Below are 20,291 nucleotides of genomic sequence, written 5' to 3'. Positions count from 1 at the left end.
TGATCCTGTGCAGGTGTTGTTACTCATGGTCTGCCACTGCGAGGACGATCAGATGTCCGTCCTGTCTCCCTGTAGTGCTGTCTTAGGCGTCTCACAGTACGGACATTGCAATTTACTGCCCTGCCCATATCTGCAGTCCTCATGCCTCCTTGCAGCATGCCTAAGGCACGTTCACGCAGATGAGCAGGGACCCTGGGCATATTTCTTTCTTTTGGTGTTTTTCAGTCAGTAGAAAGGCCTCTTTAGTCTCCAAAGTTTTCATAACGGTGACCTTAATTGCCTACCGTCTGTAAGTTGATAGTGTCTTAACAACCGTTCCACAGGTGCATGTTCATTAATTAATTAATTAATTGTTTATGGTTCATTGAACAAGCATGGGACACAGTGATTAAACCCTTTACAATGAAGGTCTGTGAAGTTATTTAGATTTTTACGAATTATCTTTGAAAGACAGGGTCCTGAAAAAGGGACGTTTCTTTTGTTGCTGAGTTTATAAAGGCTCGCAGCTGTATTCGCTGCCAAAGTGATTCTAGCATGTATTGACTCAGGGGTGTGAATACTTACGTAAATTAGATATTTCTGTATTTCATTTTCAACAAATTTGCCAACATTTATTAAAACATGTTTTCACTTTGTCATTATGGGGTATTGTGTGTAGATGGGTGAGATTTTGTATTTATTGTATTCAGGCTGTAACACAACAAAATGTGTAATGAGTCAAGGGGTTTCTGAAGGCACTGTATGTAGTGTACGTATAGATAGGGGTAAAGGGACTAGCAGCAGCGTATGTGGTGAGTGTGAACGTGTGTGTGTGTGCATATGTGTGTGCATATGTGTGCATGTTATTAGTCAGTGAAAGAGAGTTAGCGCAAAAAAGAGGCAAATGCAGAATGTAGCCGATAGGATAGACTGAATGAGATTAGGGGAGATAGGATAAACTGAATGAGATTAGGGGAGATAGGATAGACTGAATGAGATTAGGAGAGATAGGATAGACTGAATGAAATTAGGGGAGATAGGATAGACTGAATGAGATTAGGGGAGATAGGATAGACTGAATGAGATTAGGGGAGATAGGATAGACTGAATGAGATTAGGGGAGATGTGGTATTGTTTTCTTAATCCAGATGTCCACCAATGATCTGTCCTTTAACAGCCATCTCTTATGACAAGCTTATACAATGTGTCTTATGAGAGTCAGGAAATGATGTTGAGTATTTGACAATGAGTGTTTCGACCACTGGACTAAAGGCAGCGCAAACAGATGTGGGACCAGAGTTCAATGGTACTTGCTTGAGAATGCGTTGTTCACTGATATAAGTTGTCCGTCTGACACTGCCCGCACTGCAAGTGAGTGCAAGACAGAACTGAACTGGCCAACCGAACAGAGAGTGTGTGTGTAGGCGAGGTGAGAGAGATATAGAGAGCTTGTAGTGAGATCAGATGGCAGTTGCTATTCCAGAAGCTGTGTCCATGTAGGGAGGCTTCTATAAACTACCTTAGTGGATCTAGGAGTCCTGGGAGGCAGCAGGAAGGGCTGAGGAGTGTGTGTGTACTGTGTATCGCTCTCTCTGTGTGTGTGTGTGTCTGTGTGTGTCTGTGTGTGTGTGTGAAAAAGCATCGCCACTTTCAGCAGTAAAAACCTTTCTGCGTGTGTATATAATCTGATATCAAATCAAATGTATTTTTATTTATATAGCCCTTCGTACATCAGCTGATATCTCAAAGTGCTGTACAGAAACCCAGCCTAAAACCCCAAACAGCAAGCAATGCAGGTGTAGAAGCATGGTGGCTAGGAACAACTCCCTAGAAAGGCCAAAACCTAGGAAGAAACCTAGAGAGGAACCAGGCTATGTGGGGTGGCCAGTCCTCTTCTGGCTGTGCCGGGTGGAGATTATAACAGAACATGGCCAAGATGTTCAAATATTCATAAATGACCAGCATGGTCGAATAATAATAAGGCAGAACAGTTGAAACTGGAGCAGCAGCACGGCCAGGTGGACTGGGGACAGCAAGGAGTCATCATGTCAGGTAGTCCTCCGAGAGAGAGAAAGAGAGAATTAGAGAGAGCACACTTAAATTCACACAGGACCCCACCCACTTTGCCAAAGCACAGCCCCCACACCACTAGAGGGATATCTTCAACCACCAACCTACCATCCTGAGACAAGGCTGAGTATAGCCCACAAAGATCTCCGCCATGGCACAACCCAAGGGGGGGGGGGGGCGCCAACCCAGACAGGATGACCACATCAGTGAATCAACCCACTCAAGTAATGCACCCCTCCTAGGGACATGAAAGAGCACCAGTAAGCCAGTGACTCAGCCCCTGTAATAGGGTCTGAGGCAGAGAATCCCAGTGGAAAGAGGGGAACCGGCCAGGCAGAGACAGCAAGGGCGGTTCGTTGCTTCAGAGCCTTTCCGTTCACCTTCCCACTCCTGGGGGAATCCTGTTTTATGAGGTCATAACAAATCAGAACTGCTAGCTCATAGGAGTTTGGTGATTGTGACTCAGCGACAACACTTACACTGACACCTATAGTCATACCTCCCTTTAAAGAGGTTTTGTAAATCTTCAGACTTTTGTATAACTTTTGAAAGTAGCATTCAGGAGCCAAAACGGGTCCCTTGAAAATTGTGCTCTATTGTGTATAATGTCATCCATTTCATTTGATATGTTGCATCCTGCAAAAAAATATTTGTATGGTATAGTATGTTACGGATTCCAATTCATACAATATGTTATGAATTTGTAAGTGCTTAAGATCCCGTTCAATCTCTAACAATTGGAATACTGTAATTACTCAGGGCTCTGAGTGGCACAGCAGTCTAAGGCACTACATCTCAGTGCAAGAGGCGTCACTACAGACACCCTGGTTCAAATCCAGGCTGTATCACAACCAGACGTGATTGGGAGTCCTATAGGGCTGCGCACAATTGGCCCAGCGTCGTCCGTGTTTGGCGGGTGTAGATTGTCATTGTAAATAAGAATTTGTTCTTAACTGACTTGCCTTAGGTTAAATAAAAATTTAATGGCATGGCACATCACACTGAAAATATATATGGCACATCTCTTACATTGTGTTTGGTAATGTTGACACTGAAAATATAAATGGCACATCTCTTACATAGGGTTTGGTAATATTCACACTAAAAGTGTATATCTTAGATTGAGTTTGGTATTATTCACATTTGACAACATGGTAATCCTCAGTCTGGCAGTTACAAGAGCTGTGATTGGGTGTTGTCACAGTAACCAGTGCCTGAGTATTGTTCCAGTGATAGGCTGTAGTTTATGAGAGATTCGTCATTGGTCACAAGTGACATCAGGAAGTAAAAGACAAAAGGAAGGTCATGATCTGATCTAAGATCAGTATTGTGTTTACTTCCTAATGGTCAAGGCTAGCATTTACCCTGGATGAACTGATCCTAGACAGGTCCTAGCAGTTTAGCCCTATTGACAGGAGACACGCCTGCTGAAATTAGAACACCCCCCCCTCGCTCCCCTCCTCATATAAGACAGGCGCTCAGCTGTAAATCCTACTCCCCTATTTAAGCAATTTATCCCCTCTGCAATCATTAATCACAGAGCCCACGGCACATTAATGAACCTCCCCTCACTGCTGTCCTTGCAAAGCCCCCCCCCCCTCTCTCTTTCACACACACACACACACACACACACACACACACACACACACACACGGTCAGCCTCATAAATAAGCAACACATGAACACAAAATCACATTTTAAACCTGTAGCATTCCGATTTCCTGTCTAATAATTGTTTGCGGATCAGAGTTAAAGACCAAGTGCAACATTCTTCATCCTGATTATGTAGCGTGTTGTAGCTAGAGGCCTATCTCTGTTTCCTTCCATCCCTGCACGGTTGTTGGTTTCAACGAGAACATGTTCTCACTCAGTCAACCTACCTGGTAAAAAAAAAAAAAAATCAATCAGATGTGAGAGTGTGAGGGGGGGCTTTGACGAGGAGGGCTCCATGCTGCCATCAGGTGTGCCACCTGTTGTCTGGCATTGGCAGCCCTCGTGCTCAGGGGTTGGCTGGCAGCTGAGACAGAGTTGGGCTGGCAGAGGAGGTGTGCCCGCTGCCCTCCAAGCACTCATTCAGCCTGGCAGCGAAGGCAAGCCAAAGCCCCTGATCCTCCAAATGTAGAATTTTTAGGCCTGGGGTTTAGGATGCTGGCCTCCAGAGGCTCTGGATGCATCCCAACTGGCATCCTATTCCCTTAATAGTGCATACCTTTGACCAGAGCCGGGCCCTGGTATAGTGCACTACTTCTGACCAGGACCCAGGACCCAGGCTCTGTCTGTCTGCCATTTGGGCCCCATGGTCTCCTCTTAGTGGCACTCTGTTGGATGAGGGGGTGAGGGAGAGGAGTGTTCTGTCTCTCTTTGGTTTCCTCTGCAGTCTTTGTCAGTGCACTTGGTAGAACTTATACATGGTACAGTGCCTTGCGAAAGTATTCGGCTCCCTTGAACTTTGCGACCTTTTGCCACATTTCAAGCTTCAAACATAAAGATATAAAACTGTATTTTTTTTGTGAAGAATCAACATCATTATCTTGTTGGAAGACAAATCTCCGTCCCAGTCTCAGGTCTTTTGCAGACTCCATCAGGTTTTCTTCCAGAATGGTCCTGTATTTGTCTCCATCCATCTTCCCATCAATTTTAACCATCTTCCCTGTCCCTGCTGAAGAAAAGCAGGCCCAAACCATGATGCTGCCACCACCATGTTTGACAGTGGGCATGGTGTGTTCAGGGTGATGAGCTGTGTTGCTTTTACGCCAAACATAACGTTTTGCATTGTTGCCAAAAAGTTCAATTTTGGTTTCATCTGACCAGAGCACCTTCTTCCACATGTTTGGTGTGTCTCCCAGGTGGCTTGTGGCAAACTTTAAACGACACTTTTTATGGATATCTTTAAGAAATGGCTTTCTTCTTGCCACTCTTCCATAAAGGACAGATTTGTGCAATATCCTCTGTCCTATGGACAGAATCTCCCACCTCAGCTGTAGATCTCTGCAGTTCATCCAGAGTGATCATGGGCCTCTGGGCTGCATCTCTGATCAGTCTTCTCCTTGTATGAGCTGAAAGTTTAGAGGGACGGCCAGGTCTTGGTAGATTTGCAGTGGTCTGATACTCCTTCCATTTCAATATTATCGCTTGCACAGTGCTCCTTGGGATGTTTAAAGCTTGGGAAATCTTTTTGTATCCAAATCCGGCTTTAAACTTCTTCACAACAGTATCTCGGACCTGCCTGGTGTGTTCCTTGTTCTTCATGATGCTCTCTGCGCTTTTCTCGGACCTCTGAGACTATCACAGTGCAGGTGCATTTATACGGAGACTTGATTACACACAGGTGGATTGTATTTATCATCATTAGTCATTTAGGTCAACATTGGATCATTCAGAGATCCTCACTGAACTTCTGGAGAGAGTTTGCTGCACTGAAAGTAAAGGGGCTGAATAATTTTGCACGCCCAATTTTTCAGTTTTTGATTTGTTAAAAAAGTTTGAAATATCCAATAAATGTCGTTCCACTTCATGATTGTGTCCCACTTGTTGTTGATTCTTCACAAAAAAATACAGTTTTATATCTTTATGTTTGAAGCCTGAAATGTGGCAAAAGGTCGCAAAGTTCAAGGGGGCCGAATACTTTCGCAAGGCACTGTATGTTTGTGTGGTAAATGACAAGAGATGAATAAACACTTTTCTCAACCCCTGTTGCTAATGGGATCTATAGGAATCTGAAAATCTGGTGACTTGAAGATGCAGCACTGGTAAAAGGTCTAGAGAATCTAAACGATTCCTCATTTTTTGGGAACTGGCTTCAAAAATCGAAATGTATTTCCTGATGTACAGCACCATTGAACATCTTTTGAATTGAAATCTATTTTGAACATCTATTTTCAAAATATAATATATTTGATAATGTGTGTTATTCTTGTCCCGTTGTGTTTGAGGTAATGGTTGTTTGGGATTCGTGGGAAGTGGAATTGCTGGAATTGGAGGTTGGAAGGTGGGGTGGGACGAGCAGGGGGGCTAGGGGTCTCAGTTCTACTCTTATATCATCGTCCCAAAGAGTCCTGGCGGGGTGGCAACCAAGTTCAGGCCTCAGGCAACCAAGTTCAGGCCTCAGGGATATTTAAAACCCTCATGAGGGGATGGAGCGATGTGGGGAGGGGGGTGCTGTCACACCTGTTGTATGGCCTAGCCCCCCTCCCCTCCCCTACCTTATACTGTATAATGAAACTCAATAAAAAATAGACATTTCACATACATACATTACAAGTAACCACTGACAACTGGTAATATAAGCATTGGCAACTCTTTCTGTCAGCTGTCCAAAAAATCTAACTAAAACGTTACTGTATGGCTATAGTCACTCTGTCAAGAAAGTCAGCATCTTACTTAGTTGGTGTAGAGCAGCAACAGCTGAGATGGAGTCTGTAGATCAGGTGCCACAATAGGTCCTATTTATTTAGAGTGCAGGCAGTGATGAAGAAGACTGGATCAGGAGTTGAGTTTTTACAAAATGTACAGATCTTACTTGGTCAAAATACTATTAATAATCTGACTGCTATAAAGGCAAAATGTCTATAAAACTACACTTTACAGGTTGAGCTTCAGTGGCGTATTAGGATGTACTAGGGGTCAGGTGGGGTCACCGTGGTCGGCGTACAGCATTGCATTGTGAATATGTGTACCGGTAAGTGTGTGTGTGTGTGAGTACATACAGTGGTTGTTCTCTCTCTCTCATTGTCCCCCCACCTGTGTGTTTGGGAGAGCAGCAATGTACTGCGGCCAAAGGGGAACTGTTGCCTTTTCACTATGTGAAGGTTTGCAGGCCACACGTTTCTCAGACTCCTCTAACAATTGTTAGCATCAAACATCCCTCAGACGGTGGGTGCTCTCCAGTGTGCGTGAATGTGTGTGTGTGTCTGTGTATGTGTGTTAATGTGTATGTGTGTGTATGTGTCTGTCTGTCTGTCTGGCTGGCTGGCTGGCTGGCTGTCTTCTCTATTTATAATGATAAAGGCTGCTTCTGTTTTTCTCCACAGCATCAGACCTCATCAGGATAGCAGTGCCTGAGGATTAGAAACACACTGTATTTTGCATAGTTGAGTGTTCCTGTGGAGTTTGTGACCCCATAGTAAAGGTGTGTGTGAGCCAAGTGTGAGGATGTTGACCTTATAATGTTGACCTTATAAACAAACCATCAGCAGTGTCAAGTCCAGCACATTACCATAGAACAGGTGGGACAGGACAGTACATTACCATAGAACAGGTGGGACAGGACAGCACATTACTATAGAACAGGTGGGACAGGACAGCACATTACTATAGAACAGGTGGGACAGGACAGCACATTACTATAGAACAGGTGGGACAGGACAGCACATTACTATAGAACAGGTGGGACAGGACAGCACATTACTATAGAACAGGTGGGACAGGACAGCACATTATAATAGAACAGGCGGGACAGGACAGCACATTACTATAGAACAGGTGGGACAGGACAGCACATTACAATAGAACATGTGGGACAGGACAGCACATTACTATAGAACAGGTGGGACAGGACAGCACATTACTATAGAACAGGTGGGACAGGACAGCACATTATAATAGAACATGTGGGACAGGACAGCACATTATAATAAAACAGATGGGACAGGACAGCACATTACTATAGAACAGGTGGGACAGGACAGCACATTACTATAGAACAGGTGGGACAGGACAGCACATTATAATAGAACATGTGGGACAGGACAGCACATTATAATAAAACAGATGGGACAGGGCAGCACAGTACTATAGAACAGGTGGGACAGGACAGCACATTACTATAGAACAGGTGGGACAGGACAGCACATTACTATAGAACAGGTGGGATAGGACAGCACATTACTATAGAACAGGCGGGACAGGACAGCACAGTACTATAGAACATGTGGGATAGGACAGCACATTACTATAGAACATGTGGGACAGGACAGCACATTACTATAGAACATGTGGGATAGGACAGCACATTATAATAGAACATGTGGGACAGGACAGCACATTACTATAGAACAGGTGGGATAGGACAGCACATTACTATAGAACATGTGGGACAGGACAGGACAGGACAGTACTACAGAACATGTGGGACAGGACAGCACATTACAATAGAACATGTGGGATAGGACAGCACATTATAGTAGAACATGTGGGACAGGACAGCACATTACTATAGAACAGGTGGGATGGGACAGCACATTACTATAGAACATGTGGGACAGGACAGGACAGGACAGTACTACAGAACATGTGGGACAGGACAGCACAGTACTATAGAACATGTGGGATAGGACAGCACATTACAATAGAACATGTGGGACAGGACAGTACATTACAATAGAACATGTGGGACAGGACAGTACATTACAATAGAACATGTGGGACAGGACAGCACATTACAATAGAACAGGTGGGACAGGACAGCACATTACTATAGAACATGTGGGATAGGACAGCACATTACTATAGAACATGTGGGATAGGACAGCACATTACTATAGAACATGTGGGATAGGACAGCACATTTCTATAGAACATGTGGTATAGGACAGCACATTACTATAGAATAGGTGGGGTAGCACATTACACAGACAGACAGACAGACAGACAGACAGACAGACAGACAGACAGACAGACAGACACACACACACACACACACACACACACAGGTGTGTGCAGACATTGTTGCCAGACTATTTTTACCCTGCTGTTGAGTTGAGCTGATACAGGAATACTTCTGTCCTGTTATTCGTAAGAGGATGTTAACAGCAGATATGGAATCTGGAATGGGATGTTAGCATTAGCAACCAGGTGGATCAGGGTTCGTTTGGTTTGGACTTACAGCTATAACCAGGGTTCGTTTAGTTTGGACTGATAGCTATAATCGGGGTTAGATTGGTTTGGACTAACAGCCATAATCAGGGCTAGATTGGTTTGGACTAACAGCCATAATCAGGGCTAGATTGGTTTGGACTAACAGCCATAATCAGGGCTAGATTGGTTTGGACTGACAGCTATAATCAGGGTTCGATTGGTTTGGACTAAATCGGAATTCCAAGTCGGAAATCCTTCTTGAGCTCTGGATCACTGATATGTTATGATTTGACCCCCCCCTCCCCGATATCCCAGTTGTCTTGAAAGCACCATGACCATCTGATGCAAGTACCATCAGTCAAGTAAAATAAAAAAGCCTTTTTATTTTGTTATCAAAGCTCAAGTTCTGAAATATAATATGGTCTGAGAAGAACAGCATTGGCAAGCCAGGCATATAGCCAATGTGCTGTGATAATGTATTAGGCCTACTGCACTCGCTCCCACAGACTGGTTTTACTACAACGTTTGGGAGGCCCACAGTGATCCGGTACGGAGCCGACCACATTTTGGGATCAAGCATTAATTGGCTCTTAGAGTGGTTGCATCACATTCTTGACGGACAGGTGGTGTCAGGGGCTACGTCTGGGTTGGGAGGAGAGGTGTGTGTGTTTGTCCTCCCAGCTGTGCTGAGGGTCATAAGGCACCCCTACTCCACTGCCCCCCTCCTTTAGTAATGACAGGCATTTAGCAGGATGACTGTGTGTGTGTAGGTGCGTGTGTGTGTTCAGGGCCAGTTCAACAGGTGGAGATGAGGGGAAAGGGGGTGGGGGAACAGGGAGAAGAGAGGGAGGGGGGAGGTGGGACAGAGGAGAGGGGGAGTCAGTGGGACAGGAGAAGGGGGAGAGGAATAGGGGAGACACAACAGAACAGAAGGAGGATAAGAGGGGAGGATAAGAGGTGTGACTTCATAGTCATAGCACTCTAGTTGACTACAGACATCTCCAGTCAATGTTAAGAGTTGAGGTAATGGGTTAGAATGGATATTGGTGTAACCATGGTCTCTGCTGTATAACCTCTTCAGTCCAATTTATAGCTTTTTGTACTCAATTGTTCTTAATAGGCCTTCACTTGATTTAAGTCGGGCATCTTTCTAACGATTTCCTATATTTGAGAGGCAGGATATCCCAATGTCTCCTGTTTAAAGGCAATGTGTTATTTTGTTGTCACACCATTTCTGTGAATCCTTAAAAAACATGCATCTGAATGTCCTGTGTGGCTCACTGGGTAGATCATGCTTGCATCGCCAGGGTTGTGGGTTTGATACCCACGGGGACCAGTATGAAGAAAGGTATATCACTCTGGATGAGAGTGTATGAAAAATGTTGAACCTAGGTCACCAAAAACCAAGTTTGTTTTGACATCACTCATTATGTCGTAATTTACTCTCTCTCCTTCTCTCCCTCTTTCAACCTTAGGAATCCTGCCTTCTCAGCTGTCCCTACTGGTGTCCATAGCTACCCGATTTAGCCTCCCTCTCCTATCTTCCCCACTTTCCCCCCTCCTTCAACCCCTCCTCTTCCCTTTTACCTCCCCTCCCCTCCCCTTTCTTCCCTTTACCCCTCCCTCCCTACCTCCCTCCCTACCTCCCTCCCTACCTCCCCTCCCCTTTCTCCCCTTTACCCCTCCCACCCTACCTCCCTCCCTACCTCCCCTCCCCTTTCTTCCCTTTACCCCTCCATCCCTACCTCCCTCTCCTCCCCTTACTTCCCTTTACCCCTCCCTCCCTACCTCCCTCCCTACCTCCCCTCCCCTTTCTTCCCTTTACCCCTCCCTCCCTCTCCTCCCCTTTCTTCCCTTTACCCCTCCCTCCCTACCTCTCTCCCTACCTCCCTCCCTACCTCCCCTCCCCTTTCTTCCCTTTACCCCTCCCTCCCTACCTCCCTCTCCTCCCGTTTCTTCCATTTACCCCTCCCTCCCTACCTCCCTCCCTACCTCCCCTCCCCTTTCTTCCCTTTACCCCTCCCTCCCTACCTCCCTCTCCTCCCCTTTCTTCCCTTTACCCCTCCCTCCCTCCCTACCTCCCTCTCCTCTCCTGTTCTCCAGCAGACTCTGGTCTAGTGGTCTATCTAGACTAGCAGGCTGTGTGGTCTGTATGTGGAGCCTGTCTAAATTTGGTAATGCATGTGAGGAGGGTCGTGTCAGTTTTGGTCTGTAGAGACTAGGGGGGGGGGGGGGGGGACGACGACGACGACACACACACACCTGCTGGGACAGGACCGTAGGGCTCTTGTCAAAAGTAGTGCACTCTGTAGGGACTAGGATAACATTTGGGATGCAGACCAGGGCCTCCCCCTGGCTGCTTGTCTGTTCTGCCTTTGCCTCCTGGCAAGCATGGTCTCCCTCTCGCTCTCCCTGTGTCTCTCTCTCTCTCTCTCTCTCTCTCTCTCTCTCTCTCTCTCTCTCTCTCTCTCTCTCTCTCTCGCTCTCTCTCTCTCTCTCTGTCTTTCTGAATGTCTCTTTCTTCCTCTTCTCTCCCTTTCTGTCATGCTAAATGGCTCTCAGTGCCCACACACACACTCTCTGCCCACACACACACACACATACACACACACACACACACACACACACACACACACACACACACACACACTGCATTAATGGAGAACTCTGCCTTTGTGTTCTGTCTCAAACCACACATCGTGCTTCATTACTGATTAATGGAATCTTTTTTCTCTCTTTCTCTCTCTCCCACACACTCCTCTGTAGTTGGTCGTTCGACTGCTGCTGGTTTTCTTTCTTTCCGCCCCCTCAATGCGGACTGACGTTCAGATCAATCCGTCAATGATTTCATCTATCAAAGCTGTCAAGGCAGAATGACTATCTGAGGTCAGGATGGGTGTTCTAGCCCAGTATATTAGTGGCATCAGTGTCACTGTGCATATTATTATTATAAGATGTATTATTTTGACAGGAAAGTCATACTGAGCCGAGGGTGAGCCCTACATAAATACATCCAACACATACAATATACAGTACAATATACAAACTTACAAAACATATTAAGATTAACAGACACATTTATCAACATAGAGATCTCCGATCATTACTCCGAACTGACCATGGGGGACCAGAACATGTCATTTCAGAGATCTCTGGAAGTTGTTCCACATAAAGGTCACAAAAAAAGTAAAATCAGCTTTACCTAACTATGTGGAGACGGAAGGGGCCTCCAGTGTTATCCGAGCCTGAGACCGGGTTTGGTTATTTGTAAATATATATTGAATTAAGGATGATTGAAACATAAGACATTTCTTGCATGAGTGCTTTGTAGATAAACACAAGAAAATGTGGCTCTCTCCTTATATACAATGAGGCCAAACCCACTTTTTTTTATACCAAACACAATGGTGAGTTCTAGAACCATCACCAGTAATAAACCTAATGGCACAATGGAAAACAGCATCCATTGGTTTAAGTGTACATGTAGATGCTGCTGCATGCATATCAATAATATCCCCAGAATCTAAAATATACATAAAAGTGGCCTGGACAATATCCTTCCTGTTATCGAAAGTCAGACAAGTTGTGTTTCTGCAAAATAAACCAACATTGAACTTCAACTTCTTCACCAGCTCAGTGACATTAAATGACCGTTTTTCATAAAGCCAGATACCAAGATATTTATAGGAAAGAACCCGCTCAATTTATGTACTGTTCAAACTAGTCATTACAAATTCCTTTACATCTGAGTTATGGGACCTAGAAAAAAACATGTATTTTGCTTTGTTTGCATTTAGTGCTAACTTTAGATCCAACAGCAACCTCTGCAGTGGTTGACAATCAAATGTGAAAAGGCTTGGCCAATGGATGGAGTAATGGAATACAACACTGTATCATCTGCATAGAAATGAATATAACTTTTTTTTGCAGCATTACCAATGTTATTTATATAGATTGTAAACAGTAGTGGGCCGAGTATGGAACCTTGGGGCACCCCTTTACGTAACTCAAGGAACTCAGATTTGACCCATACACCCTAATGGCATGAGTTGTGTCATTAAGATAAATATGAAACCATCTGAAAGCATCAGTACCCAACCCTATGGAGGACAGCTTATTCAGCAGAATAACATGGTCTACAGTATCAGAAGCTTTTGACAAGTCTACAAACATGGCAGCACAATCCTTTCTATCATCTAAGGCATTTGCAATATCATTTACAACAAGCATGGTAGCCGTAGTGGTATGTTTAGGTCTGAATCTGGATTGATAAACATTAAGAATACCATTTACAGAGAGAAAATAACATAGCTGTTTGTTGACCAAGGATTCTAGGATTTTCGCAAGACAGGGGAGCCTGGAAATTGTTCGGTAATTATCAAGATCACGACTTTCCCCGTCCTTATGGAGTGGTAGCACAAAAACTGCAAGAACTTTAGTTTCTGTGAATTAAAAACCCTTAATAACATTTCCCAAGTCACGTGAGGTTGACTGATCATTCGAGGCAACGGGAGGCGGTGTGTGGGATGAACAGTCAACTGAATGGCCAAGACCAGTATGAGCACCATTTCTTTCAATTAGGAAACCTGCTGAGATAAAATGTAAAAGCATCACAAATCGTAACTTTTTCAGTAATGATGCATGAGTCTAAAACGACTTGCTTAGGCAGGGAAGTAGAGGAATGACCCCGCCTTGGTGAATTAACGGTTTTCCAGAATTTAGAGGGATCACTAACAGAGTCTGCCATAGGGCTAAGGAAGTACTTTGATTTGGCCTGTTTAACCGATGCGTTGCGCCTATTTCTCAATTGCTTAAATAGCTGCCAATCAGCTAAAGAGACAGTTTTTCTAGCCTTGGCCCAGGCTTGATTTCTTATCAAATAGAGGTCTGAGAGTAGAGGAGAATACCATGGATTAGTTCCGTTTTTTGACCCTGAGTTGCTTGAAAGGGGCATGTTTATCAGCCAGAGAGGTGAACATGGCTGATAAACATGGAAGTGCCAAAACAGGTCTGGTGTGCAGCTAGTAGAAAAAAACTCTGAACAATATAAATCATGAAGGAATGCATTTTTACATTTCTCTTCACAACTATACGAGGGGTCAGAGTTTTTCTATTTGGTATCTCTAATTCAAGCAATAGGACAGTGGTCCCTGATATCATTTGCAAAATCACCACTAGCCAAATACTTATGTGGACGGTTAGTTAAGATAGGGTCAATCTATGTGGACTTTGCTACGTTTTTTACATTCACCCGGGTGGGTTTCGTTATCAGCTGAGTTGAACTCAAGACAGATATTATTAAACTGATCTGAGGCGTAAGCCAATCAAGATTTAGATCTCCCAACACAGCCAGTTCAGATAGCAGAAAGAGTTTTAAATAATCAGAAATAATACCAACAGCCTCTGCCGAAGCGACTTGGGGGGCAGTAGACCGCAGCAATAAATATATGCATATTTTGGCTTATGGCCACTTTTATAACCAATAGCTCACACATTTTGGGGATAGAGATGCTAAGAGAGCATTGTGCCATAAGATAAGATCTTACATAAATAGCCACTCCTCCCCATTGTTTTAGTACCACAGATACAGGCACAGACACAGAGCAGCACAGTAATGCCGTAACAAGGTTATTGATGTGATTGGACACTTCGGGTGTTGCCAATCATTCTGACCTGTCAGAGAGGCTGGGGAAAGAAAACACTGACCAGTCTTTTGAAGGGAGTGCTTAAGGCTTCACTTTAGATTAGACTATTTGTTTCTTTATGTTTATTAAGGGGTTGTTTATCAGTGTGGGACAGGGTTCAAGTTGGGGTCTGTTGGTGCTATCGGGCATTGTCAGTGAGGCTTAGTCTCTGTCTGTTTGTTTGAGAGAGAATGTTAATTAATCCCTTTTTTGTCTCCTTTTTATCTCTTTCTCTACCTATCTTCCCCTCCCTCCCTCCCTCCCTCCCAGACTTTCACAGCTTGGTGTAACTCCCACTTGAGGAAGGCAGGGACACAGATCGAGAACATAGAGGATGACTTCAGGAATGGCCTCAAGCTCATGCTGCTGCTGGAGGTCATCTCAGGTGGGTCTGACTCTTAAGTCACTGCAAAGTCACTGCAAAGTTACTCTAAAAAGTCACATTATATCACTGTTAAGTCATTTAAGCTACTATTAAGTCTCTGGCAAGTTATTTAAGTCACAGTGGAGTGGAGTCACTCTTAAGTCACTCTTAAGCCGCTTAAAGTCACTGTAAGTCACTGCTAAGCCACCGTTGAGTCACTTTAAGATGGTATCAGGTCAAATACTGCAGAAATTATTGGAGAATGGCACAGACCTCTCTTAATTTAGTAATACTTCACCAATCATTTTGTGTTGCAGAGAGAAGTTTAAAGCATTTTTAAAAATTGTATACAGGTGAGAGACTGCCCAAACCTGACAAAGGCAAGATGCGTTTCCACAAGATCGCCAACGTGAACAAAGCCCTGGACTTCATCTGCAGCAAGGGAGTCAAGCTGGTGTCCATCGGAGCTGAGGGTGACACTTCATTTCTGATTTATTCTTTATTTGTGGTTCTAGAGTCCCAAGGAGTTTATATACTTGTTAAAGGATAGAGTAAGGTATTATATCTGAGAGACAACTGAACAGTATGCCAGCATAGACTGAGTTTTGGCCAGTGCTCCATGTTGCCATGGTTTCTGACGGGGCTCTGTGATTGACTTGCAGAGATCGTCGACGGTAACACGAAGATGACTCTGGGAATGATCTGGACCATCATCCTGCGCTTCGCCATCCAGGACATCTCCGTGGAAGGTCAGTGTGTGTGTGTGTGTGTGTATACAGTGCCTTGCGAAAGTATTCGGCCCCCTTGAACTTTGCGACCTTTTGCCACATTTCAGGCTTCAAACATAAAGATATAAAACTGTATTTTTTTGTGAAGAATCAACAACAAGTGGGACACAATCATGAAGTAGAATGACATTTATTGGATATTTCAAACTTTTTTAACAAATCAAAGACTGAAAAATTGGGCGTGCAAAATTATTCAGCCCCTTTACTTTCAGTGCAGCAAACTCTCTCCAGAAGTTCAGTGAGGATCTCTGAATGATCCAATGTTGACCTAAATGACTAATGATGATAAATACAATCCACCTGTGTGTAATCAAGTCTCCGTATAAATGCACCTGCACTGTGATAGTCTCAGAGGTCCGTTAAAAGCGCAGAGAGCATCATGAAGAACAAGGAACACACCAGGCAGGTCCGAGATACTGTTGTGAAGAAGTTTAAAGCCGGATTTGGATACAAAAAGATTTCCCAAGCTTTAAACATCCCAAGGAGCACTGTGCAAGCGATAATATTGAAATGGAAGGAATATCAGACCACTGCAAATCTACCAAGACCTGGCCGTCCCTCTAAACTTTCAGCTCATACAAGGAGAAGACTGATCAGAGATGCAGCCAAGAGGCCCATGATCACTCTGGATGAACTGCAGAGATCTACAGCTGAGGTGGGAGACTCTGTCCATAGGACAACAATCAGTCGTATATTGCACAAATCTGGCCTTTATGGAAGAGAGGCAAGAAGAAAGCCATTTCTTAAAGATATCCATAAAAAGTGGCGTTTAAAGTTTGCCACAAGCCACCTGGGAGACACACCAAACATGTGGAAGAAGGTGCTCTGGTCAGATGAAACCAAAATTGAATTTTGGCAACAATGCAAAACGTTATGTTTGGCGTAAAAGCAACACAGCTGAACACACCATCCCCACTGTCAAACATGGTGGTGGCAGCATCATGGTTTGGGCCTGCTTTTCTTCAGCAGGGACAGGGAAGATGGTTAAAATTGATGGGAAGATGGATGGAGCCAAATACAGGACCATTCTGGAAGAAAACCTGATGGAGTCTGCAAAAGACCTGAGACTGGGATGGAGATTTGTCTTCCAACAAGACAATGATCCAAAACATAAAGCAAAATCTACAATGGAATGGTTCAAAAATAAACATATCCAGGTGTTAGAATGGCCAAGTCAAAGTCCAGACCTGAATCCAATCGAGAATCTGTGGAAAGAACTGAAAACTGCTGTTCACAAATGCTCTCCATCCAACCTCACTGAGCTCGAGCTGTTTTGCAAGGAGGAATGGGAAAAAATTTCAGTCTCTCGATGTGCAAAACTGATAGACATACCCCAAGCGACTTACAGCTGTAATCGCAGCAAAAGGTGGCGCTACAAAGTATTAACTTAAGGGGGCTGAATAATTTTGCACGCCCAATTTTTCAGTTTTTGATTTGTTAAAAAAGTTTGAAATATCCAATAAATGTCGTTCCACTTCATGATTGTGTCCCACTTGTTGTTGATTCTTCACAAAAAAATACAGTTTTATATCTTTATGTTTGAAGCCTGAAATGTGGCAGAAGGTCGCAAAGTTCAAGGGGGCCGAATACTTTCGCAAGGCACTGTACATGCAGGAGTGGACTTGGAAAAAGGTTACTCTTGGATCTGGAACGTGGTCGTTCAATTCATCTTAAAAAATACATTTTTGCGACTTTGTTACCAAACATTTCCCCTCAGTTCCACCCGTCATAAACTCATAAACACTAACTCCAAACCAGTGCACACACTGAACGTAAACACAGTTGAACAGTACGTACACTAAGTCTACATAGACTTACACAGCTATCAGACGCACAGTAGCACTGTTTATTCATACGCTATTCATTAACATGGTGACTATACACACTTTAAAAATGCTGGGTTAAAAGCAACACATTTTGGGTAAATATTGGACAGAACACGCGTTCGGTTATTTTGACCAAGTCAGTTGTTGCTTTCTTCAAGATGGGTTGTTAATGTTGGGTTATTGAACTATAATCCACCGGGTCAAATCAGAAGACTGGAGGTGTGGTTTAGTAGGGACATGGTTTTCAGATGATGGCTTTCAACATATGTTGGCAATACAACAGAACAGATGAACCGGAATGACATTTACTCTAATGGGTGGTCAAAAATAACTATCTGAAAGACACGCCCCTACTAAGCCACACCTCCAGTTTTTTTTTAAATCTGACCCGGTGGATCATAGCTCAGTAACCCAACTAGCTGGGTTCAAAATAACCCAACGTCTGTTCTGCCCACTCTTTACCCATGCACTATACAACATTATACATATGCCTGCCACTAACAGATCAACACATGAATTACACACACATTCATAAAGGTGTCATAGGCTCATGGTGTAGACACTTTCTACATGTGGCACACTCAAAATAACATGACTCTTATAGCAGAACCACTTGGCTACTGTATAGCCTACTCTCAGTCTAATACACACTGTTAACACATTCATATTACTCAAATATTACTCAAGATTCAGCTACATACACACTTTGCAAATGCTCCACACACAAACACACACACACACACGCACGCGCACACAAACACACACAGGTCACTAAGCTCGACACCTTCACAGCACAGGGTTACTGGAACATATTTAGCCTCCTCCTTTAGGATAACACTCTCACCCCCTGCCCCCCCCTCTCTCCCCCTGTCTCTCCTCTTTCTCCCCCCATGCAGAGACCTCTGCTAAAGAGGGTCTTCTTCTATGGTGCCAGAGGAAGACTGCCCCCTACAGGAACGTTAACGTTCAAAACTTCCACATCAGGCAAGCACTGGGCGCCACCCTGTGGTCATCTCTGTCTTACTTTGATCTTTCACTTGCTTTAAACTTTACCTCCAACAATTTCCTAGTCCTAATGCTTTTCCTCTCCTCTCTTGTATTCTGTCTTCTCCTCTTGCTCATTGTTCTCCTCTCATCTCTCTCTCTCCATTATATATTTTCTCCTCATCCCTCCTTCTTCCCTCCCTCCCTTTGGGTCCTCCTCGCCTCCTCTCCTCTCCTCCATTGGGTGACTGATTCAGTTGGAAAGATGGCCTGGCACTGTGTGCCCTGATCCACAGACACAGACCTGACCTCATTGACTACTCCAAACTGAAAAAGGTGCCCCCCTCCCCTTCTTAGAGTCCACTAGGGTCAACACCAGTCCCTTCCCTCTTTTAGTCCACTAGGGTCAACACCAGTCCCTTCCCTCTTTTAGTCCACTAGGGTCAACACCAGTCCCTTCCCTCTTAGAGTCCACTAGGGTCAACACCAGTCCCTCTTAGAGTCCACTAGGGTCAACATCAGTCCCTTCCCTCTTAGAGTCCACTAGGGTCAACACCAGTCCCTATTAGAGTCCACTAGGGTCAACACCAGTCCCTTCCCTCTTAGAGTCCACTAGGGTCAACACCAGTCCCTATTAGAGTCCACTAGGGTCAACATCAGTCCCTTCCCTCTTAGAGTCCACTAGGGTCAACACCAGTCCCTTCCCTCTTAGAGTCCACTAGGGTCAACACCAGTCCCTTCCCTCTTAGAGTCCACTAGGGTCAACACCAGTCCCTCTTAGAGTCCACTAGGTTCAACACCAGTCCCTTCCCCTCTTAGAGTCCACTAGGGTCAACACCAGTCCCTATTAGAGTCCACTAGGGTCAACACCAGTCCCATCCCTCTTAGAGTCCACTAGGGTCAACACCAGTCCCTTCTCCTCTTAGAGTCCACTAGGGTCAACACCAGTCCCTTCTCCTCTTAGAGTCCACTAGGGTCAACACCAGTCCTTTCTCCTCTTAGAGTCCACTAGGGTCAACACCAGTCCCATCCCTCTTAGAGTCCACTAGGGTCAACACCAGTCCCTTCTCCTCTTAGAGTCCACTAGGGTCAACACCAGTCCCTTCTCCTCTTAGAGTCCACTAGGGTCAACACCAGTCCCTTCTCCTCTTAGAGTCCACTAGGGTCAACACCAGTCCCTTCCCTCTTAGAGTCCACTAGGGTCAACACCAGTCCCTTCCCTCTTAGAGTCCACTAGGGTCAACACCAGTCCCTCTTAGAGTCCACTAGGTTCAACACCAGTCCCTTCCCCTCTTAGAGTCCACTAGGGTCAACACCAGTCCCTATTAGAGTCCACTAGGGTCAACACCAGTCCCTATTAAAGTCCACTAGGTCAACACCAGCCCCTTCCCTCTTAGAGTCCACTAGGGTCAACACCAGTCCCATCCCTCTTAGAGTCCACTAGGGTCAACACCAGTCCTTTCTCCTCTTAGAGTCCGCTAGGGTCAACACCAGTCCCATCCCCTCTTAGAGTCCACTAGGGTCAACACCAGTCCCTTCTCCTCTTAGAGTCCACTAGGGTCAACACCAGTCCCTTCTCCTCTTAGAGTCCACTAGGGTCAACACCAGTCCCTTCTCCTCTTAGAGTCCACTAGGGTCAACACCAGTCCCTTCTCCTCTTAGAGTCCACTAGGGTCAACACCAGTCCCTTCTCCTCTTAGAGTCCACTAGGGTCAACACCAGTCCCTTCTCCTCTTAGAGT

The 20,291-nt window shown here is 44.7% G+C and overlaps 1 protein-coding gene and 1 long non-coding RNA gene across 3 annotated transcripts in view; both read left to right on the top strand.

Annotated features, from left to right (window-relative positions):
• The window catches only part of LOC149980803 (uncharacterized), a 145,768-nt gene that overhangs the window by 107,539 nt on the left and 17,938 nt on the right, over positions 1 to 20,291 (top strand). The window lies entirely within an intron of this gene.
• The window catches only part of LOC110531568 (alpha-actinin-3), a 40,443-nt gene that overhangs the window by 6,932 nt on the left and 13,220 nt on the right, over positions 1 to 20,291 (top strand). For both annotated transcript variants that reach the window (XM_090183578.1, XM_090183579.1), the window contains exons 2-6: positions 14,859 to 14,973; positions 15,306 to 15,425; positions 15,615 to 15,701; positions 18,463 to 18,550; positions 18,808 to 18,886. In XM_090183578.1, the coding sequence (XP_090039704.1) occupies positions 14,859 to 14,973; positions 15,306 to 15,425; positions 15,615 to 15,701; positions 18,463 to 18,550; positions 18,808 to 18,886 (489 nt within the window). The remainder of the gene's footprint in view (positions 1 to 14,858; positions 14,974 to 15,305; positions 15,426 to 15,614; positions 15,702 to 18,462; positions 18,551 to 18,807; positions 18,887 to 20,291) is intronic.

This window comes from Oncorhynchus mykiss, chromosome 9 (assembly GCF_057628025.1).
Source record: "Oncorhynchus mykiss isolate SJ-2025 chromosome 9, ASM5762802v1, whole genome shotgun sequence".
Lineage (NCBI taxonomy): Eukaryota > Metazoa > Chordata > Actinopteri > Salmoniformes > Salmonidae > Oncorhynchus > Oncorhynchus mykiss.
Note: the sequence above shows the minus strand (reverse complement) of the source record. Positions and strands in the feature narration are given on the sequence as shown.